At 39.9% G+C, this 27,889-nt stretch overlaps 1 protein-coding gene across 8 annotated transcripts; it reads left to right on the forward strand.

Moving 5' to 3' along the window:
• Positions 1 to 36: 36 nt before the first annotated feature.
• Positions 37 to 27,773, forward strand: klhl2 (kelch-like family member 2). 8 transcript variants are annotated; one of them, XM_049472366.1, is made up of 16 exons: positions 37 to 384; positions 3,984 to 4,109; positions 7,332 to 7,438; positions 9,830 to 9,951; positions 12,169 to 12,331; positions 12,950 to 13,059; positions 13,897 to 14,013; positions 14,427 to 14,576; positions 17,054 to 17,171; positions 17,322 to 17,519; positions 18,519 to 18,620; positions 21,070 to 21,198; positions 21,292 to 21,432; positions 23,323 to 23,466; positions 25,570 to 26,800; positions 26,846 to 27,773. In XM_049472366.1, exons 1-15 carry the CDS (start codon positions 326 to 328, stop codon positions 25,596 to 25,598), a joined length of 1,815 nt encoding a protein of 604 aa, XP_049328323.1. In that variant the 5' UTR covers positions 37 to 325; the 3' UTR covers positions 25,599 to 26,800; positions 26,846 to 27,773. The 8 variants fall into 8 exon arrangements, with proteins under 8 accessions (XP_049328323.1, XP_049328324.1, XP_049328325.1 ...); XM_049472367.1 differs by having other exon boundaries at positions 25,570 to 26,755; XM_049472368.1 differs by having other exon boundaries at positions 25,570 to 26,737.
• The last annotated feature ends 116 nt before the right edge of the window (positions 27,774 to 27,889 follow it).

Here is a 27,889-nt window from a genome sequence, read left to right on the forward strand (position 1 = left end):
TGGTGGGTAAAAGCAGTGTGTGTGTGTGTGTGTGTGTGTGTGTGTGTGTGTGTGTATATGAGTGTGTGTATGTAAATTAGTGTGTGTGAGAGTGTGTGCTGGAGGTTCCGTGTTTTCTCCCCCTGAGCTGCTCTGAGGGGGTTTATAGAGGTGAATACAGGACTCAGTGAGTGAGTGAGAGGCTGGGTGAGTGAGAGCGGGGGGCCGGGAGTTTACCGCGGGCTCTGCGGGGACATGGCTGCTGCTGTCCGGCTGCACTAGCGGCGCCTCTCCCGGGGAGCCGCTGCGGACTGAACCGAGCGGAGCTGAGGATGGAGCGGAGCTGATGGTGTCCGGAGCCGCGGCCTGCCCCAACACCCCCACCGCCATGGAGATACAGCCCCTGTAAGAGCTCCCATATACACACACACACACATATATATATATATATATATATATATATATATATATATATATATATACACACACAAACATGTACATGGAGATACAGCTCCTGTAAGAGCTACCATATACACACATATATACACACACACACATATATATATATATATATATATATATATATATATATATATATATATATATATATATATATACACACACACACAAACACATACATGGAGATATAGCCCCTGTAAGAGCTCCTATACATATTTACACACGTATAAATACACACATATACATGGAGATACAGCTCCTGTAAGAGTTCCCATATACACACATATATACATGTATACACACATATAAATACACACATATACGTGGAGATACAGCCCCTGTAAGAGCTCCTATACATATATACACACACATATATATGGAGCTACAGCCCCTGTAAGACCTACTTTACACATATATACTAACACACATTTGTACACACACACATTATTTATATTAATATATAATAGTGTGTATATGTATATGTGTATATATATGTAACTCACATGTAAAGACACACACACACACACATATATACACACACACACTGTCTGTCTGTGTCTGACTGTCTGCTGGTTGTCATGGTCAACATGTTCACGTGGGTGTCACATGCTAGAACTTTGGCTATTTGGATTCTAGGTAGGTTCCAGGTAGGTATAGGCTCTAAGACCTGGGATTGGGACCATCATTACTACAGTCCACCTTAATCTGACATACTTAAGTATTAGACACCCCAGCCATCAGGCTCATGTGGGTGTCACATGGCTAGAACATGGGCTAGATGGGTTCCAGTTGGGTTCCAAGTGGTAATAGGCTCTAAAGACTGGGACCATCATTACTAGGTCTCATCTTAGTATTGAGCATCCCAACAAACCTGTTCATGTGGGTGTCACATAGCTAGAACATGGGCTAGGTGTGTTTCAGATGGGTTCCAGGTACATCCAGGTGGGTATGGGCTCTAAGACTTGGGGCTGGGACCATCATTACTACAGTTCACCTTATTCTGACATGGGTCCCATCTTAGTTTTGGTGATCCCAGCCAACAGGCTTGTGTGGGTGACACATGCTGCAACATTGACTATGTGGGTTCCAGGTAGATCCAGGTGGGCGTGAGTTTTAGATACATGGACTGGAACCAGGTGGGCTTTCCAAATGGCCACATCAACACCACAGACCATATGGGTGTCACATTGTCTGGAACATGGTATAAGTGGGTTCCACACCCAGGTGCGTATAGGCTCTAAGTACTGGGACTGACAAGGGTTCTATTATAGGATTTGACATAGTAACCAACAGACACATGTGGGTTCCAGGTGGTTATAAGCTCTAAGAACTGGGACTAACATAGATCCCATCTTAGTTTTGCACATTCCAGCCAATAGTCATATGGTCGTCACAAAGCTAGAACATGGGCTGGGTGTGTTCCAGGTGGTTATAGGCTCTAATTACTGAAACCACCATCCCCAAGTCCTATTTTAGTATTGGACAATCCAGCCAACAGGCTCTTATGCTTCCAAGGGTAGAACATGGGCTAGCTAGGTGGGTTTTAGATGGGTTCCAGGTGGGCATAGGCTCAAGTACTGGGTCTAGGAGTGGCACTATCATAACTACAGCACCCCTTAATCGCACATAGGTCCCATATTAGTGTTGGAAATTCCACCAATCGTGCTTTTCAAATGTGCTTAATCAATACCACTGACCACCTTAATCTCACATGGGTTCCAAATTATTATTGAGCATCTCAGCCAACAGGCTCATAAGGGAGTCGCATAGCTAGAACATGGGCTAGGTAGTTTCCAGGTGGTTATGGGCTCCAAGTACTGGGACTAGAACCAAGTTGGCCTAATCTCACATGGCTCACATTTTAGTATTGGACATCCCAGCCAACAGGCTCATAAGGGAGTCACATAGCTAGAACATGAACTAGGTGGGTTCCTGGTGGGTTCCAGGTGGTTATGGGTTCCAAGCACTGGGACTGACTTAGGTCCCATCTTAGTTTTAGACATTGAAGCCAATAGTCTCATGTGGGTTAGATCATGGGTTTGGGTGGGTTCCAGGTGGATGTAGGCTCTAAGTACTTAAACACCCATTACTAGGTCCTATCGTATCATTGGAAATCCCGGCCACATGGCTAGAACATGACTTAGGTGGGTTCCAGGTGGTTATAGGCTCTAAGTTCTGTGACCATCCCTACTAGGTCCCATCTTTCGTATTGGACATCACAGCCAAAACATCCCTGTGCTACCAAAGATAGGACATTGGCTAGCTAGGTGGGTTTCAGGTGGGTTTCAGGTGGTCATGGGCTTAAAGTAATGGGTCTAGAACACAGATGTGGTAGTTACTGAACTGAGGTCAGTAGGAAGACCTCACTAAGACTAAGACAGATGTGTTTATCTAGCTGACTGGCCTGTGCTGCTGGGCTTGCTGGTTGTGTCATCCTGACAGATGTTCAGTGTTCGTCATGTCGGTGCTCTCAGGGCAGCAGATCAGACCAGATGTCTGTGTCACCATATATAAACACATATATAAACACACAGCGTCTGTCAGACTGCTGATCCTCAGATGCTCTCAGAACAGGGCTGTGTGATATAGCTAAAAACTATTATACATCACAATATATATTTCTTAATTACAGTCGATATGGTATAATTCTGATGCCAATATTAACAGTATAAAAGCCGTCGACTGTGGTTTACATAATCACACACACCCACACGGATAGAGCTAGGCGATATGGTGAAAAATATTATATCACTATATTTAATTATATTTTGTAACTACTCTAGGGGTGAACAAAATGGCCCTAAAATAATATTGCGGTATTTCAGGGTATTTTTAAAAATGATAAGTGTTACAAAAAAATCAACAAAAATAAAGTAGCGCAAGTATATACAGTATATAGCAAAACAAATACAAAATAATAGCACTATTAATCACGATATGTTGAGTTTTTAATTTTTTTTTATTGTGTCAAATGATTTGCCAGATAATTACGAACCGTGCAATATGGCACACGTCTACGGTACATCGTATTTCTTTCAAACTTTTTGATGCTTGGTGTTGCTAGGTGGTTGCTAAGGTGTTGCTCTGCTATCTGTAGTGGTTGCTAAGGTGCTGCTATGCTATCTGCAATGGTTGCTATTGGGTTTCCCTATGATATCTGTAGTAGTTGCTATGGTGTTGCTAAGTAATTGCTAGCTGTTTCCTATGCTGTTGCTATGGTATCTGTTAACATGTATCTCCACAACAGCAACTTTACAGGTGAGAGAGAAAACCTTCTTAGCCTTCCATGAAAGTCAGTGTATAAAGAGTTTATTTCAGGTCGTTTTGGGGAATTTCTATTGGTCCGTTCATCTAGAATTTTTGACATGGTTTGTACTCTCTCTATAAATCTAAAAATATGATTTTTCTATATTTACACTCGCCTCTCTCTCTCTCTGATGAAGACTGACAGGTTTCTGGTGTGATGGGCGTGTCTTTAGTGACTTCCATTACTGAGTGTTCATTGGTCAGAGTGTAATTCTGTCTCCGCTGTGTGTTTTTTACAGATGCACTAAACTTTGCCACCATAAAGCTGTGGAGCTGAAGGACGATGTGTGTGAGAAGCAGAGTGCAGTCACCATTAACCCGCGGCACATGAGGAAGGCCTTCAGGATCATGAACGAACTGCGCAGGTGAGTGTGCTGCTAGATGGCTGCTAAGCTGTCGCCATGGTATCTGTTGTGGTTGTTATGGTGTTGCTAGTTGATTGCTAAGGTGTTGCTATGTTATCTGTAGTGGTTGCTATAGTGTTTCTAGATGGTTGCTAAGCTGTTGATAAGGTATCTGTGGTGGTTGCTGTGGTGTTGCTAGCTAGTTGCTATGGTATCTGTAGTGGTTGCTATGGTGTTGGTAGATTGTATCTGCAGTGGTTGTTATGGTGTTGCTAGATGGCTGCTAAGCTGTCGCCATGGTATCTGTTGTGGTTGTTATGGTGTTGCTAGTTGATTGCTAAGGTGTTGCTATGTTATCTGTAGTGGTTGCTATAGTGTTTCTAGATGGTTGCTAAGCTGTTGTAAGTGGTTGCTATGGTGTTTGTAGATTGTATCTGCAGTGGTTGTTATGGTGTTGCTAGATGGCTGCTAAGTTGTTGCCATGGTATCTGTTGTGATTGTTATGGTCTTTCTTGATGCTTGCTAAGGTGTTGCTATGATATCTGTATTAGTTTCTATAGTGTTGCTAGATGGTTGTTAAGCTGTTGATATGGTATCTGTGGTGGATGCTATAGTGTTGCTAGATGCTTGCTAAGCTGTTTATATGGTATCTGTGGTGGTTGCTATAGTGTTGCTAGATGCTTGCTAAGCTGTTTATATGGTATCTGTGGTGGTTGCTAAGGTGTTGGTAAATGGTATCTGTAGTGGCCGCTGTGGTGTTGCTAAATAGTTGCTAAGGTGTTGCCGTGGTATCGGTTGTGATTGTTATGATGTTGCTAGGTGGTTGCTAAGCTGTCGCCATGGCATCTGTTGTGGTTGTTATGGTCTTTCTAGATGCTTGCTAAGGTGTTTTTATGGTATCTGTAGTAGTTTCTATTAGGGGTGAAACGATTACTCCAGTAAATCGAGTAACTCGATTCACAAAATTGATCGATTAATTTTCTGTGCCTCAAGTAATCGTTTATTTAATTAATAAACTCAGTGCGCGGTATTTTCGCGACTTTTATTTTGACAACGCGCTCAGGGTTACGTCACCCTGCCCGGGAACAAGGAGACGGAGGTTTGAGCAGCGGCAAAAATGGAAGTGGCGAGAGAAAACAGCGATTTTAAAGGAATAAAAGCATTTTATGTTCGAACTGTGACCTGTACTCGGTGCAGTGCCAAAACAGCGCGTTTTAATGCTGCACCATCTGAGCCGAGGACACCCGAGACGCGAGGACGCCGAGAGAGCAGGTAAATATAACTTATAATAAATCAATGAGATTAACATTAATGTGAATTAATAACAAAACGACAGCGTTTTGGAGTGTGAATTAATAGAAGCACTGTCTATAATGTGTGGTTAGTTTATTAGAACAGAGTTCATACAGGCTTTATGTAAACAGTAAACACAGCGCTGTGGAGTTCAGAATATAAACAATAAAAATGTTAAAAGTTAGCTAAACTGAAGTTACTTTGGCTGGAAACTAAATGCTTGATTTCTTCATCTAAGAGTACATTTGGCCAGTGAGACAAAAAAGTATGAACACTGTTGTTCATATAAGGAAGTGTGTCTCTTATTTATTGGGTAAAATATTGATTACCACTAGTGTCTAATGTGCCCCAATGCGATAGGTGTCAATCTTAATAAATGCACGGCCATGAACTTATTATTAGAGTTATTAGTCTTAGTGATGTAATTAGACCCAAATAGTCCAACATATAAATAAAGAAAAAAGCAACATTTGTAATACTTGTGTGTCACAATTATTGCACAGGTCCTGATATATTTTGGAGAAGCGGCTTGGTGGTAAAAGAATGCAGCACATTGATCCAACACTGGCAGAACTGACAACGTCTCAGAAGCTAAGATGCACAACACAAAGACGATGTTTATGCCTTTTTTATTGATTTATACCCTATATTTGTTATTTACAAGAAATCCAAATGTGAAAGTAATGTAATTAATTTTTTTTTTATTGTGGTATTTATTTATTTATTGTGTTTTATTTATTTGTATTTGCAATTTGGAAATGTTGTGAATTTAAAAATATAACTTATCTAAAAAAGGAAACCAATTGGTCATTCATTATTGAGTAAAATTCCTTTTTAATTGCTCTTTAACAAAAAAAATGTTTTATCCGATTACTCGATTAATCGAATCGATTTTTCAGTAGAGTACCCGATTACAAAAAGAATCGATAGCTGCAGCCCTAGTTTCTATAGTGTCTAGATGATTGCTAAGCTATTGATATGATATCTGCAGTGGTTTTTAAAGTGTTTTGGGCCATGGTATCTGTTGTGGTTGTTATGGTGTTGCAAAGGTGTTGCCATGATATCTTTAGTGGTTGTTATGGTGTTGGAAAGTAGTTGCTAGGTGGTTGCAAAGGTGTTGCTATGGTGTTTGTGGTAGTTGCTATGGTATCAGTGGTAGTTGATAAATTATTGCTAGGTGGTTGCTAAGGTGTTGCGATGTTATCTGTAGTGATAGCTATGGTGTTGCTAGATAAAAGCTAAGATGTTGCTATAGTGTCTGTAGTGGTTGCTGTGGTGTTACCATGCTATCTGTTGTGGATGTTATGGTGTTGCTACGTTGTTGCAAAGGTATCGCTTTAGCAGTTGCAAAGGTATGGCTTTGGTGGTGGCTATAGTGTTGCTATGGTATCCGTGGTGAAATGGATCTCCAAACCATCACTGATTGGTGGAAGCTTCACACTAGACCTCAAGCAGATTGGACTGTGTGTCTCTCCACTCTTCCTCCAGACTCTGCTCCCTTGATTTTTAAATGAAATGTAAAATTTACTGATGATCAGTGATGGTTTGGAGAGTCATGTCTGTCATCTGCTGGTGTTGATCCACTGTGTTCTATTATCAAGTCTAAAGTCTCACAACTTGAGAGATGCGAATTTTATTTTCCAGCAGGACTTGGCACACTGCCCACACTGCCAAAAGAGTTATATAATATTCTAAGATCACAAATTGTTCTTTTTACGCCAGGAGTAAAGGCATAAAGTTATCCAAAAGCAGTGTGTAAGACTAGTGGAGGAGAACTGTGATTAAAAACCAGGGTTATTCCACCAAATATTGATTTCTGAACTCTTAAAACTTTATGAATATGAACTTGTTTTCTTTGCATTATTTGAGGTCTGAAAGCTCTGCATTTTTTTTTCTGAATGTCTGTATAAATAAGTTTTTTTTTTGTTTTTTTTGTGTGCTTGCTTTCAGTCAAAGTGTGTTGTGTGACGTGACCATCGTTGCAGAGGATGTAGAGATCGCAGCACACAGAGTTGTTCTGGCTGCTGGGAGCCCCTATTTCCATGCCATGTTTACAGGTGAGGTCTCACACACACACACACACACACACACACACAAAAGTTTATACACACTTTCTTTATTTAATTGACTTTCTACATTGTAGATGAAAAAAAATTGCAGTACTATATCAAGGCAATATATTGCCTTGCATATAGCGTTGCAATTTATTGCCTTGCATAAAGTATTGCAATACATTGCCTTGCATATAGTATATTGCAACACAATATATGCAAGGCAGTATTTTGCAAAACAATATGCAGGGAAATATTTTGCAATACTATGTGCAAGGCAATATATTGCAACACAATATGCAAGGCAATATATTACGATACTTTATGCAAGATAATTTATTGCACTACTATACTAAAGGTAATACATTGCAACACTATATCAAAGGCAATATATTACCTTGCATGTAGTGTTGCAATATATTGCCTTGCATATAGTTTATTGTGACACTATATGCATGGGAATACATTGTGATACTATATGCAAGGCATATACAAGGGCAACACGATATGCAAGGGAATATATTGCAATGCTATATGCAATGCTATATATTGCAATAACATGCCTTGTTTATAGGTGAGGATACACGCACAGTTTGGACACTTTCTTTATTTAATTGATTTTCTACATTGTAGATTAATATAAAAATGAAGTGACACACATGGAAATGCATAATCATGATAAAGTATAAAATAAAACGTTTCTCCTTCACAATCTGGAGTATTTGTTAATAGAATAATTCCACTTGTTCCTGTAGAGTTTAATATAGTCTTCAATATTACATTTTCAATATATGCAAAAATCATAATAAAAGAAAGAAAACACATTGAATGAAAAGTAGAGGTGTGTCCAAACTTTTGACTGGTACCGTATGTGTTGCGTATAGGGCTGCATGATAAAATATATATAATAATATATAAAATGTATAATAAAAAATATCGATAAATCATATCAAATCATGATATTTTGTTTTGCAATACTGTATCAATTCTTAGGAACACAGTATTAATTGCTGATTTTTTTTTTATTTATGGAAATTTTAGATCCCGCTGTTCTGATTGGCATAAAAAAATCAACTTTTTTTTTTTAAACTCGGGTTGTATTAAATATATTAGTGTGTTTTCTATACTATGAGAGTTTTGATTTAAACAGTTGCAGTATATTGATTTGTATACAGTATCGCAATGTATTACCTTGTGTATAGTGCCGTAATATACTTCCTTACATATAGTATATTGCTACACTGTATGCAAGGGAATATATTGCGATACTATATGCAAGGTAATATATTGCAGCACTATATGCAATGCAAGATATTACAATACTTTATGTAAGGTAATACATTGCAACGCTATATCTAGGCAATATATTGCAACACTATAGTATCGTAACATATTGCCTTGTAATATATTTAATTGCTTATAGTATTATATGCAAGGGAATATATTGTGATACTATATGCAAGGCAATATACAACGATACTATATGCAATTCAGTTTATTGCAACGCTATATTTAAGGGAATATATTGCGATACTATCTAAGGCAATTTATTGCAACATTATGTGTAAGGCAAAGTATTCCAACACTATTTGAAAGGCAATATATTTTAACACTACGTGCAAGGGAATATATTGCAATACTCTATGCAAGGTAATACATTGCATACACTGTAGTATCACAACATATTGCCTTACATGTAGTGTTGCAATATATAGCTTTGCATATAGTATATTGCGATACTATGCAGCACTTTATGCAATGGAATATATTGCGATACTAGACTATTTTAAGGCATATATTGCAACACTATAGTATCACAATATATTCCCTTGCATGTAGTGGTTCAATATGTTGCCTTGAATGTAGTATATTGTGACACTGTATGAAAGGCATTTATTGCAACACTATATGCAGGAGAATATATTGTGATACTATATATATATATATATATATATATATATATATATATATATATTTATATACACATACATATATATATATATATATATATATATATATATATATATATATATACATATATATGATATATACATATATACAATATATACATAAAATATATTGCGATACTTCCTGTAAGGTAATACATTGCAACACTAGAGTATCGCAGTATATTATGTTGCCTATACTGTTGCAGTATAATGCATATAGTATCACAATATATTGCCTTGCATACTCTATCCAATACTTACGGATGGCATAAGTCGGAGATGAAGAGCGACCTCACTAGTGAAACCTTTAGTTTCTGAAGGCAATCAAATCCTATGAAGTCGCGTTAAAAAGTTTGATCTGGTCGTTAGAGACAGTTACTCCAAGAAAAGCGGTGTTGTCCTTGTTGCTTATGTTCCGTATGTGTTGATAATATATGTGCGTGTGTAGGAGAGATGAGCGAGAGCAGACAGAAGAAGGTGAGGATAAAGGAGATAGACGGATGGACTCTAGGGATGCTGATCGACTATGTTTACACTGCCGAGATACAGGTCACTGAGGAGAACGTACAGGTAATGCAAACCTGCTTGGGTCCTGTTTATGTCATGATGATTAGGTGTGGGACGAAATGTTGGTATTGCGATATATATTGAATCATTTATATTTGTGATATGTTGCCGAGTTCCGACTTCTTGCACCGGTTGCACTTTTCTTAGGTGCACCAGAACAAAAGTTAGGTGCCCCCACATTATTTGACCACATCGAATTTAACACTGCAGTTTTACAGGTTCACTTCACGAGAAAAGTAACTACTGTATTTCTTGCATTATAAGGCGACACTAGTAAGGAAAAAGGGTGTCGTCATATTTTCCTTCTAATTCAGCACCCAGCAGCGAGACTTGTAAAGCTAAGTTAAGTTAAGTAAATTAAGTTAAGTCAGTGAAGCGCTTCCTTTTATTTACAATAAACTTTATATATTTATATATATGTTAGAGGTGGGCGATATGGCCCTAAAGTAATATCACAATATTTCATGGTATTTATGCGATAACGATATTCTTGGCGATATGACGAAACATTCAATTAAAACATAAATACACTACTGCAACAAAATGAAAATTAAATTTTAATATTGCATACGATATGACATGGCACACCTTTAACTGAAATATTTAAAAAATACTAGAATTTATTTTTAGATTGTAACAGAAGTCAATGATCCAGAATGTCATGATACTAATAATGCACTCCAAATATCTCCATATATCCAGAACTGAAGTAAAATGAATGATACTGGACAGATATATTCTGTCTCTAGTAAATATATAATGGGAAATAAGAACAGTGCGATATTTCAGGATATAATATCGTTCACGATATTCAAAAAAGTTGGCGATATTATCGTGTACGATACGATATGGCACACCCCTAATATATATATATATATATATATATATATATATATATATATATATATATATATATATTTATATTTATATATATTTATATATGTATGTATGTGTGTGTGTGTTGTTTTTAGTATCAGTTGAGACCTAAGAGAAGTACTGTAGATGATGATGGTAACGGTGCTAATCAGTACTGTACAGTTTAGCATGCATTTGACCCTGAAAAAAAATGTTTATCTGCAACTTCATAACTTCCATCGTTCACTGGAGATGATCTTGTATCTGTACTCTTGCCGTGCGACACCTCTGCGTCGCTGTGAGCTAATACACATGAATATTCATGCGGACATCTGCTGCCTGACGTTTTTTTCTAGGGCCTTCTAAAATATATGTATAGATATTTTAATACCACTTTAACCATTTTCTGTTTATGGACAGATGTCTTGACATTTTCCTTCAGAATTCTCTGATATAATTCAGAATTCATTGTTCCATCAGTGGAGGCAAGTCGTTCTAAACCCAAAGCGGCAGATCATGCCTAACCCATGATACTACCGCCACCACGTTTCACAGATAAAATAAGGTTTTAAGATTAAAACAGCTATTAAGATTTAGTAAAGCCACTCCGCTAAGGTACAGCGCTATACAGGAGTTTTTAGTGAAGTTTCTCCAGCACAGAGACTGGAGCAGCATTAGCATTAGCAGCTAATCACGCTAAGCGCAAGCTCTTTTGCCATTCAGAAATGAGTATTATAGAAACGGTAGCCTGCTGCTAATCCCGGCTAACACTGCTGGAGCAGCAGTACCATTAGCTGCTAGCTGCTAACTGTGCTAAGCACTAGCTTTTTTGCCATCCAGAGGTGAGTTTAATCAGCCTGTAGTCTGCGTGTTTACCGTGTTAAAACAAGCGGGGACGAACCGCTAGCTAATGTCACCCTGGCTTTACTGGAACACTTTACAGTATTCCTCAGTGTACCGCGTTGTTGGGTGGCATTTACTAGCGGTTAGCTACTAATGCTAACGCTAATGCTGCTGCATCCCAGCCTTAGTGGAATTTGGGAAAACCTTAGCTTACTGTAAGTAAACGAAAGAACAATGACTGTATGGGCGGGACTATAGACTGTGTGAGCTCTGTGGAGGGAGCCCTTAGGGCGGGGTTATTTAAATGAGTAGGCTGTCTCTCCACAGTCTTTCTCCCTCCTCTGGTCTCTACTGCGCAGAATCGGGTTTCAGGATCGCCAACATGGCGGAAGATTTTGCCTTCATTTTCATTGAATGAATGGGAACAGCGACACGGCGTCCATCTTTTTTTTTTTTTACAGTCTCTGGTATAGGGTTGTTTTTATATGTGTTTTCATATGTGTGTGTTTTATATATGTGTAGGTGCTGTTGCCTGCTGCTGGTCTGCTGCAGCTTCAGGAGGTGAAGAGAGCATGCTGTGAGTTTCTGTCCACACAGCTCCACCCCACCAACTGCCTCGGCATCCGCGCCTTCGCCGACCTCCACGCCTGCTCCGACCTCCTCAACCTCGCCAACACTTACGCAGGTATTTATCCCTTCTGCAGTGTAACTTTAGAAATGGATTCAGGGTTCGTATGGTCATGAAAAACCTGGAAAAGTCATTGAATTCAAAAATAGCAATTTCCAGGCCTGGATAAGTTTTGTAAAAATAAAAATACCCAACAAGTTTTGGAAAAGTCATGGAATTTTGGTCTACCAATCTTTTGTGTTTCAGTTTATGGATCGAGACAATCTATTTTGAGTTAACAAATACATCATCTCAGAGTTAATTCAGTAATTTAGTCTGACACAATGGAGCTCTCAGGACCTGACACACATTTTCTTTTTAAAATTGGCATGTCAACATTTTATCTGGTTAATTGTAGTCCTAATATTATCCGTTTTAACTATAGTTTTGTCGTCCATGACTGCACTGATGTTTCAAAATTTGAAGGCATGGAAAAGTCAGGAAAAAAAATCATGGAAATTTATTGGCTAAAACGTGTACGAACCCTGTAGAATGTCCCGTCATCCGTCATCATCCATCCGTCATCATCCATCATCCCGCGAGTTTGAGACCCTTGATTATAGTAGAATATTTAAACATTTTTTAGTATTCAGTCAGTCGTCAAATTCTCTTTCTTGCTTTTTTTTCTGTACACAGAGCAGCACTTTTCGGAGGTGGTGCAGTGCGAGGAGTTCCTCAACCTGGGAATGGATCAGGTGTGCAGCCTCATCGCTAGTGACAAGCTCACGATAACATCTGAGGAGAAGGTATGGCACGCCCACGTACACAAACACAAAATTGTACTGTATACCTGCATTGTCAAAAAAATAGTTCCTTCCCAAAAGAAGTCAGTTGAAGTCAGTTATCTTTGTGGTGTTGCCGGCGTTTGTGGTGTAACCCAACGTTACCGCGTTTTCGGATTGTAAAGCTCATTATGCAACACTAGTAAGGAACAGGGGCGTTTCCTTCCTTGTTTCCTTTCTTTTCTAATTCAGCAGGTCTTGCCGCCGGGTGGTGGTGGGTGGGTAACTTAAGTTAAGTAAAGCTAATCTAAATAAGCAAAACTGAAGTTCTTAAAAAATATATATTTTCTTTTAAAGTTAAACGAGTGCTGGATGTTAATCTACACAGATTTTTTTCCTGAAAACTGTTTATTTGGTTGAGTAAAGCGCTTCCGTCTGTTTACAGTAAACTTAGATTTCCAGGTTTCTACTAAGGCTGAGTGCAGCAGCATTAGCATTAGAGGCTAACTGCTAGCTTTAGCGGTAAATATATACCACCAGAACACGCTACACTGAGGAACCCAGAGTGTTCCGGTAAGCCAGGGCGATATTAGCTAGCTACATTATTAGCTATATTAGCAAACACTTTGTGAGAATATTGGAGCTGGATGGATGGGATTATGACTGGACTCCATTAGGAACCTCTACAACTCCATGTCACTCCGAGATGTCTGGCATGTTGCTTTAGATACGTTACAGATGCTGATTTTGTCACCGAATTCAATCAGATCCTCAAAGCAATGTTTCAAAATGTAGTAGAATATTTTTTGTGAGCATATTATAAGTGTCTATATATGTGTATGTATATGTTTGTGTTTATAGGTGTTCGAGGCGGTCATCGCCTGGGTCAAGCACGATAAGGACGTGCGACAAGAACATATGGCCCATCTGATGGAACACGTGCGCCTGCCTCTGCTCTCCAGGGAGTATCTCGTACAGGTGTGTGTGTGTGTGTATACGTTGGTTTTGTTGACCTTATGAGGACCGTCAGTTCACACAATTGTGAGGACATTTTTGAGGTCCCCACAATTTTGAAGGGCTTTCTCCCCCATTTTCGACATTTGCTATGCCTTTAAAGAAATTAGGTCCTCACAATGGTTTTGAAATATATATATAGTCCCCTCCAAAAGTATTGGAACAGTGAGGTCAATCCATTTATTTAATCGAACAGTCTACAGAAACATTTTATCTGTGAATTTTAAAGAAAGATGAAACCAAACTAATTGGGTAATCCTTCATCATGCTAAGGACACTGTTCTCTCTTCTCTGATTGGCTGAATGATTTAATTGATGTGATCAGTTTTAAGTAATAGGACTATGATATAACACTGTGACTCTGTTTGACTTTGCAGAGGGTAGAAGAGGAATCGTTGGTAAAGAACAGCAGTGCCTGTAAAGACTACCTGATTGAAGCCATGAAATACCACTTGCTGCCAGCAGAACAGCGCTCCACGATGAAGACCGTCCGCACCAGGGTGCGCACACCCATCAGCTACCCGAAGGTGAGGGAGTGTAAATACAAATACAGATGATTTTATATTAATATTTCATTTATTAGTAACCCCCCACTCATGAATTAACTTTAGGGCTGTCCCTAACGATTATTTTTTAAACGATTATTCTAACGATTATTTTCGATTAGTCGACTAATCTATTCATTGAGAAACATATTTAAATAATTATTTTACGTTTTAAAGCAAACGATAAATTACTATATTTATATATAATAACAACAACAACAACAACAACAACACAAGCCTACTAAACCAAACCCCACACTTATAATCACTTACATGTACAGCACGTTGTTTAGATCTATAACGCTAAAAATGGATAAGCTCCCATACACCACAACCGTGTGTTGCACTGTTTTCTGTGACCGCTAGATTTTGTGACCACTGGCAGGTAGTTCTCAGCAGACCGGTGCACTGGCCGATTCGAAACGTGTTCGTTTCTAATGTTTACCCCGACTGGCCAAAACGGTTCAGTTTAGGGCTGAGGGTAAGGTGTAGGTATAGAAAGCTTCCGTTTTGCCAATGAACGCTCATAACCGTGAGCGACGGTAACAGATAATTCCGACGGTGACAGAAAACGGTGTGACACCGCAGCGCCGACGGCGCTAGCTAAAATAACTTAAGGCAGCTAGCTTAGCTAAACACCTGAACTTATGAATAATGCTACTGTTTCTGGAAACTGCGAAATGCCATGCACAAATATAAACCAAAAATGTATAATTTCTGCCTGTGGCAGGTTTAAAACCTTTGGTAGACAGCCTTTTTAAGGACACCCGCGGAGACCCTGATGTAAACGGTAACTTACTGTGTGACCCTGTTGACATAGTGCTCCTGGATGTTTGCGCTTCAAGTGCTCCTTTTGCACGTATGGCAGAGGACCACATTGTTGCCCTTTTGCGTGAAATGCTCCCAAACTTTAGATGCCCGCTGGCGTTTTTTTGTAGCTGGAGATTGCTCTCCGGAGTCCAAGCTCTCTAGAGCTTAGATTCTCTGCCCGAACCCGACATGACCCGAGGCCCGCCCGTAAATCCGACCCGGGCTCCAGAAAATAGTCCGAGATGTAGGCGTCTGTTTTTTAATTATATTTTTATTAAAAAAAAAAAATAACGAAAACTGAAAGTGAAACTAAACTAATTTATTTATAAGCTCTGTTTTCACTACCGCAGTTCTACAGCGGGGGTGTTGTGCCGATTCTGTCCGCGAAGCGGGAGTCAGATTCAGCAGAGAGTCGGATTCGGCACAAACGCGGCGGCACCTCGCGGTCCGCGGTGTCAGTTGTAAGCGCTCGCGCTAGCCGCAAAATACGGCAGAAAACACTGAGGGAGCTGCAGAATTATGAATGGGACTAGAATATGAGCACGAGGAGATCAAAGAGAACCTTCACCTGTGAGTAGCTCTCACCAGAACAAGCAAATCTCTCTCTCTCTCTCTCTCTCTCTCTCTGTGTCTCTCTCTCTCTCTCTCTCTCTCTCTCTCTCTCTCTCTGTGTCTCTCGCACGTGAACTCCTCCGCGTTTGACTTGCAGAACTGTGTTTAGCTGTTCTTAAAAATCATTTTAATTAAATAATAGTTCTATGCTTCTATGTTACCGTGTTAATTAACATAATTCTGATCATATTTCGCTCATTAAAACAGCCCGAAAACAGCCAGTTGGAATTTTTGGGCCCGATCTAACCTCTAATGCTCTCCACAGGCGCCGCCATGTTTACGACGCGCCGACGCACGTTATGCAAATCGATGTATTTTTGTAATCGATGACGTCGATTATGTCGACGCGTCGCCCCAGCCCTAATTAACTTTGATTTCAACCACATTTTTTTGGAAAGCTGAGTTCAATTTCACTATTAGCCACAACCAGGCCTGATTACTGCCAGACCTGTGGAATCGAGAAGCAGATAAAAGATCTCAAAAAGCAACAAATTACACCCAGATCTAAAGAAACTCAACAAAAAAAGAGAAAACAGGATAAATTCACTGAGATATTAGTCTAGAAAAGGTTGAAAATTTCTAAGGCTTTGCGACTCCATTGGACCAAAGTGAGAGCTATTATTCACAAACGGAGAAAACATGGAACATTGGTAAATCTTGCCAGGAGTGATTGGCCAAGCGAAATTACTCAAAAAGGGCATGGAAAACTCATCCATGAGGTCCCAAAAAATCCCAATTGCTTCCAGAATTGCCATGTTTGTATTTAGCTCCATCCTTTTTCCCTTCAACTCTGAGCATCTTCTCAAATCTGCCCCTGCTGAAAAAAAGCATCCCTATAGCACGATGTTAACACCACCATGTTTCACAGTGAGGATGGTGTTTTCGGAGTGATAATAAAGTGATAATAATAATCACCAAGTTGTTAATACACTGTTCTACTGATGGACAGGTCAATCTAAGGGGACGTACTGTAGAGGTTTGATCTATTGCGATACCCTGTGATGTTTATGGTTATCTTGTTGTGTTGTGTTGTGCAGGTGATGGTGGTTGTAGGGGGGCAGGCTCCCAAAGCCATCCGCAGTGTGGAGTGTTATGACTTTGAAGAAGAGCGATGGTTCCAGGTGGCCGAATTACCATCCAGACGATGTCGAGCAGGTACGCGCATTCTTCTCTGTGATCACATGAAGCTTGGTTCAGTCATATTGAAAAATTTCAAGAACTTTTAAAGTATCCTCAATTGCATTCACAAAAACGTTATGATTGAACTGGCACTCATCAGGACCTTCTGTGTGTGTTTGGGTGTAGGTGTGGTGTACATGGGTGGTGTAGTGTATGCTGTAGGGGGGTTTAACGGCTCTCTGCGGGTGAGGACGGTGGATGCGTACGACCCTGTAAAGGACGAGTGGTGCTGCGTGAGCAGCATGCAGGACCGCAGGTCAACACTAGGGGCCTCCGTTCTGAACGGGCTGCTCTACGCCGTGGGCGGATTTGACGGTAGCACAGGTAATGTTCTACCTTTTTTTTTTTTTTTTTTTTTTTTTCATTATTTAAAATGTTCTACATTGTAGATTAATACTAAACTCATCCAAACTATGAAGAAAAACATATGAAATTTATTTAATAAACCAAAAAAATATGCGTTAAATAAACCAGAATATGTTTTATATTTTAGATTGTTTTGCTGAGAGAGGCAGTTTTGCACTTCTTGCTTAGCATTTTCTCAGTCAGTTTTATGAGGTGGAGTCACCTGGAATGTTCAGCTTTCAGTTAACAGCTGTGCTGAGCTCATCAAGAGTTCATTACTTTAAGAATTTCTTGTCTCTTAATGTGTTTGAGAGCATGAATAGCCCATAATATTTGAGTAATTATGGCAAGAACTACTTAACTAAGTAAAGTAAAGAAACAAAAAGGACTTTAAGAAATGAAGATCAGTCAATCCGAAAAAGAACCGAAAAATAATTTTAAGGGCTTTGAAAGTATCATCAAGTGCAATTGCCATAAAGACCATCAACAACATTATAAGGATGAAACGGGCACTCATCAGGACCACTCCAGAAAAAAAAAAAAACTATAATGTAGGAAAATAAATAAAATGCATTTGTATAGCGCTTTTTACAACTGGTGTTGTTACAAAGCAGCTTTACAAAAAATCAGGCAAAACATTGAACGTCATTAAAAGTCTTTATATATTTTATAAAGTCTTGTGGAAATTATTTTGTAGAAATGTCGTTATGAAAGGCGCAAACTAGACAATCCAGTGCAGTTAATGAGATATACACTGTTTACTATGTACTATTTAAATATATATTAACTATTTTATTTTTGCTTTTACAAACAAATACTAATACCAGATAATATTATACTTAGTTATGGTGTCATCGTATCGTATCCTATTGTACAGTATATAGCAATAGTTCTTATGAGTTTTATGAGTTTTTAGTTTTTGGTCATATCGCTCTGGGTTTTGTATAATTGAGTGTTGTGTAATTAACCGTTCTTCAGGTTTGGCTACAGTGGAAGCGTACAACGCCAAGACCAACGAATGGTTCCATGTAGCTCCCATGAACACACGGCGCAGCAGCGTGGGAGTGGGCGTAGTTGCAGGTGAGCGTCATAGTCACTCATAGTGCTTTATAGGGATGCAACAGTTCGGTTTGGCCTGTTCGGTTCGATACACCCAGATGGACCGCGGTATTCCAGTGCGCGCGCTAACAGAGCGAACGAACGCTTTGATACTGAATGGCCAGGGGGAGGGGCTGCTCAGCGCGTGCTGTATGGGGGGTGTCGGCAGTTGGTGGTTGCAGTGAGTGCTCCTCCTTCTCCACACAACCATAAACTTTCTCCAATTCAGTTAGTTTTAATTGTTTTTTAGAGTAAGTTTGCTAGTTTTTATTAGTTTATACACATCATATCAGAGAGATCAATCTGAGAAACACAAACAAACTCAAAAACTCAATAAACTTTACAGGTTTCCCCAATTTTCACCAAAATTATCAACTATGAGAGAGAGAGAGAGAGAGAGAGAGATTAAACAGTTTATCCTTCGCGTGGGGTGTTCTGGTGTATGAGCTACTCACAACAGGTACTGTATCTCCTGTTTCACTGCTTTTATCTCCCTCGCGCTCATATTCTAATCTCATTCTGCAGCTTCCTCAGGGTTTTCTGTTGTTATTTAGCAGCTAGCACGAGCTTTATACATAAGAACTAACACCGCGGACCGCGAGGCGCCACGCGCTGCCGCTGTTGTGCCGAATCTGACTTCCTGCAGAATCTGACTCCGCTTCACGAGCAGATTCGGCACAACATCGCCCACTGTAAAACTGCTGGAGTGGAAACAGCGCTTATAAATAAATTAACAAACACAAAAACGAAGTGTATTCTGTCAGTAATTTCAGTTCGTTTAAGTTAGTTTTATAAACTCCCAATACATTTCCAGTTAGTTACATTTTTTTCTTTTAATTACCGTTTTTATTAGTTTCAGGTAACGATTTTTTTTTTTTTTTTACTTTCAGTTTTTGTTATTTAGTTCGTTTTCGTTAATGATAATACTTGGTTCCTTGGTTATATTGTGATTATCACGCAAGAACGTTGTATAAAATAAAAATAGCATTATAAAAAAAAAAACAGATGCCTATGTCACAGACTATTTAATGGGCAAAAAATCTAAGCTTTAATATTGATATATATCGAAACCGAACTGATACCGTGGACCAAGAACCGCGATGTGAACCGAACCATGGCCACACTGTACCGTTGCATCCCTAGGACTATATAAATAATATATAGCAAAAGTATTCATAGCCCTTGAACTCATTTTTGTCATTTTGTCATCTTAAAACCACAAACTTGTATGTATTTCATTGAGATTTTAGCTGATAATCAACACAAAGTAGCACATGACTGTGAAATGGAATGAAAATTATGCATCGATTTCAATTATTTATTGAAATGACTGTATTGTTTGCACTAAAAGGCAGACCGGATTATAAGGTACACTATCAATGAACATCTATTTTCTGTTCTATTTTTATATATGTAAAGTGCATCAGATTATAAGGCACATTATGCGACACTAGTAAGGAACAGGTGTGTTGCTCCTTCTAATTGTTTTCCTTCTAATTCAGCCTATAGGGCTAAGCTAAGCTAAGAAAACAAAACTGTAATTCTTTAAAAAAAAAAAAAAAAAAATATATATATATATATATATATATATATATATATATATATATATATATATATATATATATATATATATATTAAAGTCAAACTTGCGCTGGATTTAGTGTCTAATGTCGCCCTTCATCGCTACACTGTGTAAGCCAGGGCAATATTAGCTAGCGGTTTGTCCCACGTAGCTTTTTTTAACACTATAAACATGCAGGCTTAACGTGGTTAGCGGGTAATGCTAATGCTGCTCCATCAGTGCTAGCCAGGTTTAGCAGCAGGCTGCAGGCCGATAATACTCACCTCTGAATGATGAAATAGCTATGGCTAGCAAGCTAATGCTTTTACGTGCACCTTAAATTGCGAAATGTTTGTTAAATAAAAGTCTGAAAAGTGTGACGTGCAAAGGTATTCAGCCCACCGTAATTGTAAGACCCCTCAATAAAATCCAGCGCAAACAATTACCTTCAGAAATCACTTAATTAGAACACACCATCCATACACCACTGTGAAACGTGGTGGTGGAAGCATCATTGTGCTGTGGGGGTGCTTTTTTATTTATTTATTTTTTTTTTTTCTTGGGAAGCTGGTCAGAATTGATGGGAAGATGGATGGAGATAAATAAATACAGGGCAATCCTAGAAGAAAACCTCACTGTTGGAGGCTGCAAAAGACTTGAGACCTTCCGACAAGACAATGACCCTAAACATGCAGCCAGAGCTATAGTGTTGGAAAAATCGCAGTTAAAGTCCTGCATTTTTTTTAGTTTGTTCATCATGAAATTCTGACACAGTGACACGTACAAATTAATTATTACTAATAAAAAAAAAGTTGTTTATGGGTTTATAATGTAACACACCTTTGTTGATATATATGTATATGTGTGCAGGTATACTGTACGCTGTTGGAGGATATGACGGAGCGACGCGTCAGTGTTTGAGTACTGTGGAGGCGTATAACCCCAACTCCAATGAGTGGACGTACATAGCGGAGATGGGCACCCGCCGCAGTGGAGCAGGTCTCGCACACACACACACACACAGATATACACACTACTCGTGAGTGCCCGTTTGTTGTGTAACGCTACACTGTGAATGTGTTTGACGGACAGGTGTGGGGGTACTGAAAGGCCTGCTGTACGCCATGGGAGGACACGACGGCCCATTGGTCAGGAAGAGCTGTGAGGTGTATGACCCCGCCTCCAACACGTGGAAGCAGGTGGCCGATATGAACATGTGCCGTCGGAATGCAGGTGAACCCAAGGAACCTTTTCAATAACTTTGTTTTTGAGATTTGGTTAGCTTAGCTTATGCTAAATTAAGTGGGTAAATAAATAAACTACACTTCTTTAAGGCTGTACTCACTGGAGCTGGAGTATTAGCATTAACGGCTAACCGCTCCTCGACAGCGCTACACTGAGGAACCCTGAGTGCGCCTGGGCGATATTAGCTTGTTTTAACATGGTAAATACGCAGACTACAGGCCGATAATACTCACCTCTGACCAGCCAAATGGCAGCACTGTTAGCCAGTAATGCTAATACAGCTCCAACAGTGCTAGCCAGGGTTAGAAAAAGGTTATGGGCCGATAATACTTAACTCTGTATGTCGAAAAAGCTGGCGTGGTTAGCGGCTAATGCTAATGCTGCTCCAACAATACTCACCTCTGAACGGCCAAAAGGCTAGTGCTTAGTGGGTAAAGCTAATGCTGCTCCAACAATGCTAGCCGGGGATAGCAGCAGACTACAGGCCGATAATACTCACCTGAAGAGCCTAAAGGCTAGCGCTTAGCGGATTATGCTAAATCTGCTCCAGCAGTGCTAGCCGGGTTAGCAGCAGACTACAGGCCGACAATACTCACCTCTGAACAGCCAAAAGGCTAGCGCTTAGTGGGTAAAGCTAGTGCTGCTCCAGCAGGGCTAACAGGGGTTAGCAGCAGGCTAGAGTTTGATAATGCTCACCTCTAACCAGCCAAAAGGCTAGCGCTTAGCGAGTAATGCTAATGATGCTCCAGCAGTGCTAGCCGGGGTTAGCAGCAGACTACAGGCCGATAATACCTCTGAACAGCCAAAAGGCTAGCGCTTAGTGGGTAAAGCTAATGCTGCTCCAGCAGTGCTAGCAGGGGTTAGCAGCAGGCTAGAGGTTGATAATGCTCAACTCTGAACGGCCAAAAGGCTAGCGCTTAGCGAGTAATGCTAATGATGCTCCAGCAGTGCTATCTGGGGTTAGAAGCAGACTACAGGCTGATAATACTTGCCTCTGAACGGCCGAATGGCTAGCACGGTTAGCAGCTAATGCTAATACTGCTGGAGAACTAAACTGAAACTCCTGTATACTCCTCCTTTACCAGGGCGATATTAGCTAGCTTGTTTTAACATGGTAAATGTGCAGACTACAGTCCCATATGGTATACAGCTATGTAGGTAACCATTAATGAGATAACCCCAACTTTGGTCACTATGTATTTGAATAAGCAAATTAAATCGGAATATATATCGCTTATATCAAGAAGACGGTGCGTACAAGCTCCCGAGAGAGGGTGCTTTTCATGGCGGGGGTGCTGAATTCGGCACAACATTGGCAAGCCCAATGAGCAGTGAGTGCTGACGTGAGCGTGCTCGGGCACGGATTGTTTAAACGCGCTCTGAGTGCAGGCTGGCGGGGGTGTGGCGCTCGCGTTCAGTAGCTCCTCCATTTCCGCTCACTGTTGTGTTTTTAACATGGATCTCCGTGGAAACACGCGCTCAAAGTGTAGTTACGGTGTGCGGCAGTGGACAAATAGCTATTTTATTAAACGCGAGGTGACGGAACTCCAGAAGGGACTAAAATTACCGGAGGTTCAGCGAAAAGCGCTTTTTTTTTCTCAGAGGTCGTTCCGGACGGGAATAAAATCATAAAGGACCCCCCCATAAAAGAGAAAATGAGTAGCTAATCCTAAGTCCAGATAGGGCTTAAGTTCATATTTAAAAACCCTCTAATATATCACTCTTACCACCTCAGTGACGGTTCTGCACCTCCCAGCTTGTCCAGAAATGCATGTGTAAAGCTTGTCCTGTAGTCGTCCTGTAGCTCCACTTCCTAACTGTAGAGGGAGCTCAGGAGCAGTCGTTCAGAACTTAATGTGTGTGTGTGTTTGTGTGTAGGTGTGTGTGCGGTCAGTAATCTACTGTATGTGATCGGGGGGGATGACGGCTCGTGTAACCTGGCGTCGGTGGAGTTCTATAACCCCAGCACGGATAAGTGGACCATATTACCCAGCTGCATGAGCACGGGGCGCAGCTACGCAGGTCAGTTTCTACATTGATCATTCTAGATTAAACATTCTAGATCAGGGGTGTCCAAACTTTTTTTGTTGGGGGCCAGAAGGAGAAATATATTTGAAGTCATGGGCCACAGACTCTGTAATAAAACAAATAATGAAATATACCACTTTAAATAATACATTTTCCTGATTACTTTCATTTACACTCCATTTTACTTGACTTACTATCTTTATCTATCTTTGATAGTGTTGTGTAAACTAAGATTTTTCAAATTGATGTTTCATTTCGTGATGTCTCTTAATATTAAACTCCTTAATTACAGCAACTTTTAGACTCTTTGGCCCGTTTTTCTGCACTACAACTGCACACTCTCTCCGCTTTTAGACTCTTTGGCCCGTTTTTCTGCGCTAGAAATGCGTACCCTCTCCACTTTTAGACTCTTTGGCCCGTTTTTCTGCGCTATAAGTGAGCACCCTCTCCGCTTTTAGACTCTTTGGCCCGTTTTTCTGTACTACAACTGCGCGCTCTCTCCGCTTTTAGACTCTTTGGCCCGTTTTTCTGAGCTACAACTGCGCGCTCTCTCCGCTTTTAGACTCTTTGGCCCGTTTTTCTGCGCTAGAACTGCGCACCCTCTCCGCTTTTAGACTCTTTGGCCCGTTTCTGACACCTAGTGTTCAAACTTTGAATCTCACATTATAAAAACCTGCTTAACGGGCTGTGGTTTGGACACCCCTGTTCTAGATTAAACATCAACATTTCAACATTTATTTCCAGGTTTTTACATCTGGATCTGATACACAGTTTAGAAGATATTGTAGCGCCTTCTGTCTAAAACCACCAAGATTATTAAGCCCGTTCCATAGTAAGCCATGCAAGCTTAAGACATGATACTACCTCCACCGTGCTTCACAGATGAGCTGGTATGTTTCTAATCATGAGATCATGAGCAGATCCTTTCTTTCTTCAAAATTAAGATTAATCTTTGTCTATGTACTTCTTGGCGTGGTCTTTCTATTCTTCTTGCTGTACTTTTGTTTATTACTGTAGATTGTGATATCTTCACTCCTGCCCTTTGGAGGTTGTTGCTGATGTCACTAACAGTAGTTTTAGGGTTTTTCTTTACAGAACTCACAATGTTTCTGATTCATCAACTGCTGTGGTTTTCCTTGACCTACCTGTTCGAAATCTGTTACTTAGTACACCAGTGACGACTTTCTTCTTCAGGATATTCCGTACTGTTGTTCTGGTGCTCTAATGGTTCTGATTGATTTTCCATCGTTTTCTCAGCTTCACAGTTGCTTGTTTTTCACCCATAGACTCTTATAGCTCTCTGGTTTTCATGTTACTGGTTACTCCGCTAACTATAATTGCAAAATTCAAACAGATAAAACCCAAATCTAAAACTGAATGTAGCTATTAAGCCCTGTTTACACCTGGGCAGCAAATCACACCCGACAGTCACATGTTCCAATACTTTTGCAAATAAAAAAAAAATGGGTGGGTTCAGACAGAAGGAGCTACAATATCTTCAAAGATGAAATGTTGTTCTTTTGTCACATATTCATCTTTTAATGTCAAACCTAAATGTTTTCAGTTTACGTCAGAAATGAATAGATTGACTTCACTGTTCCAATACATTTCCACAAGGTTTGGAAGTGTGTTTATGGGATTTTTTTTTTTTGACCATTCAGCAGCTGGTCTGTGCAGGCCAGTCAAATTCTTCCATACCAAGGGGTGTGTCCCCAAACTGTTCCTGCAAAGTTTTGAGCGTGAAATTGTCTAAAATCTAAAATCTCTTGATTTGCTGAAGCGTTAAAAGTAAGTAGACCTATTACTGGAACTAAAGGGTCGAGCCCAACTTAACCTAAAAAAAAAAAAACACAAAATAATACAAATAATTATCCTCCCTCCTCCAAATTTTACTCTTGGCCCAATGCAGTCAGACAAGTACCATTCTCCTGGCAACCACCAATCCCAGACTCTTAAAAGCTTTTCAATTTAAGTGGAAGTGATTGTCATATAGAGTGTATATGTGACGCAGTAATACTGGAAAAACTTTGGTCAGAGTGCCATTACTGTGCAGTATTGGTTCAAATGTATTGAATCTTTATTTTTCTGTGTGCGTAGGTGTGACGGTCATCGACAAACCTCTCTGATTGGTCGGAGCTGAACCCTGTTGCTGACGAAGCTGAGAAGCTGACGTGATGCTGAAGAGTGTCTCGCACTGAAGCTGTTGACGAGGCTGAAGCTTCGCCCTGAAGCTGCTTCACCCATGGAGATGGCCTGAAGAACACTACTCTCTCTCTCTTTCTCTCTCTCTTTCTTTCTATCTCTCTCTTTCTGTCTATCTCTCTCTAAATCCTCCCCCCCAAACTATCCCTAACTTCCTTCACAAATTTACTGACATTGAGACCCTTCCCAAACATTGTCCCCCTCTCTCTTTCTTTCTTTCTTTCTTTCTTTCTTTCTTTCTCTCCTCCCCTCCCTCTTCTCTTCTCTTCTCTTCTCTTCTATTCTTTATTTGAGAGTAGTTTTAACAGTATGATGAAGATTTTGCACTTTTGCAGTGGGAGTACTAACCAAGCTGGGTGGTTCGAAACCCTGATCGGACCGGATCAGACCAGACGTATTGAATGCATCGTGAAACACTTGTGTAACGTTCTCCAGTCTGATCAAATGTTGGGTTGTGTTTGGTTGGGTTGAGTTGGGTTGGGTTTGGTTTACGGTTTGGTGGTCAATCTGTACGATGACTGGATGATGAATGAACCAATGAACAATGAACCACTTGGTGGACTTTTATTAATTGATGGACTTGATTGATGGACTGTGAACGGTCCAGCACTTTTTGTCGCCTTTCTGAAGCTCGGAAACTCTGGAACTCGGCAGCTTGTGGAAGCTCTGGAAGCTTGTGGAAGCTCTGGAACTCTGGATCTCTGGAACTCTTAAGAGTCTTAAGCTTTTTTTTAAATGAAGACAATTTAATAGGAGAACCGAAGAATTTGGATTTTAGTGCTTAGAAACGAGTGGCGCTCACCTACGAAGCGACCGCAGCTCCGAAGCCTAGAAATCGATTGAAGAGATTGAAGAGATTGAAGAGATTGAAGAGATTGAATCGACTGGAAAGACTGAAAAGACTGAAAAGACTGAATCAATTGAAGAGATTGAAGAGATTGAAGAGATTGAAGAGATTGAAGCGATTGAAGCGATTGAAGAGATGGAATCAGTTGAAGAGATGGAATCAGTTGAAGAGATGGAATCAGTTGAAGAGATGGAATCAGTTGAAGAGATGGAATCAGTTGAAGAGATGGAATCAGTTGAAGAGATTGAAGCGATTGAATCAATTGAAGAGATGGAATCAGTTGAAGAGATTGAATCAATTGAAGAGATGGAACCAGTTGAAGAGATTGAAGAGATTGAATCAATTGAAGAGATTGAATCAATTGAAGAGATTGAAGCAATTGAAGAGATTGAAAATACTGAATCGATTGAAGAGATTGAAGCGAGTTCGGAGCTCGGAGGAGGAAGAGCCTTGCACATTTCCGGAGTTTGTTTGCCAAACGAAGTTTGAAGAGTCTTAACGCTGAATATTTGCATTCGCCGGTTTCTTACGGAACATGTCTTTTAATCGTGATCCAGTCGCGTGTGAATTCTTGCGGTTCTTGATTCCCTCTCTTAGTGATGCGCTGATCTACCGCCGCGTGCGCCGGTCGGGGCATGCGTGTGATGCTGCTGCTGCTGCTGATGCTGCTGCTGCTTGGACTTGGACGTGGACGCGAGCTTTTTGCATGGATCTCGGATCTATTCGTGTTTTTTCTCCTTGTGTGTTTTGTGTACTGTTTTTAAACTACTGCTGTAGTTCGTTCCGTTACGAATGTGACACATGCTTTCTCTCTCTCTCTCTCTCTCTCTCTCTTTTTCTTTCTTTCTCTTTCTCTTTTTGAACTGTTCTGAACACTGACCAAATGTGTTTCGATCTTTTGTGCCGAATGTTTCTTTTCTACTCCTCCGCCTTTTTTTTTTCTACTTTCTATTTTTTTTTTATAATGGCCTTCTTTCTTCTCCTCGCCTCTTTTCTGGCCTTTTTTTTCTCTCTCTCTTTCTTTTTTCTACCTCTACCTCTTCCTGATACTGATCTGTTTGCTCTCTCTCTCTCTCTCTTTTTTTTCTCTACTATTTATCAAGAATAATAATGATTATTATTATTATGAGAAAAATGAATATTATTAATAACTAACTACTATTAAGTGTTGGTCAAGAGGAATGCTGTGTACTTGAAATGTTTCTTATCTTGTTTTATATCATCAGTAATAAACATGCTTCTTGTATTTAAACTGCGTGAGAAGAGTTTGTTTCAAATATTTGTAGAGTAAAAGGCTTCGTTCATACTACACTCCACTTTGCTCAAATCCGATTTTTTGCTCATGAATGTAAGTGATCTGAATCTGTG

The sequence above is a fragment of the Astyanax mexicanus genome, chromosome 25, assembly GCF_023375975.1.
Source record: "Astyanax mexicanus isolate ESR-SI-001 chromosome 25, AstMex3_surface, whole genome shotgun sequence".
Classification (NCBI taxonomy): Eukaryota; Metazoa; Chordata; class Actinopteri; order Characiformes; family Acestrorhamphidae; genus Astyanax; species Astyanax mexicanus.

Excerpts from the sequence above, each read along its gene's own strand:
- klhl2 (XM_049472366.1), top strand. The coding sequence starts at position 326 with ATGGTGTCCGGAGCCGCGGCCTGCCCCAACACCCCCACCGCCATGGAG. Across the intron at positions 18,621-21,069 it reads GGGAGTGGGCGTAGTTGCAG|GTATACTGTACGCTGTTGGA; the intron begins GTGAGCGTCATA and ends ATATGTGTGCAG. Across the intron at positions 23,467-25,569 it reads CACGGGGCGCAGCTACGCAG|GTGTGACGGTCATCGACAAA; the intron begins GTCAGTTTCTAC and ends CTGTGTGCGTAG.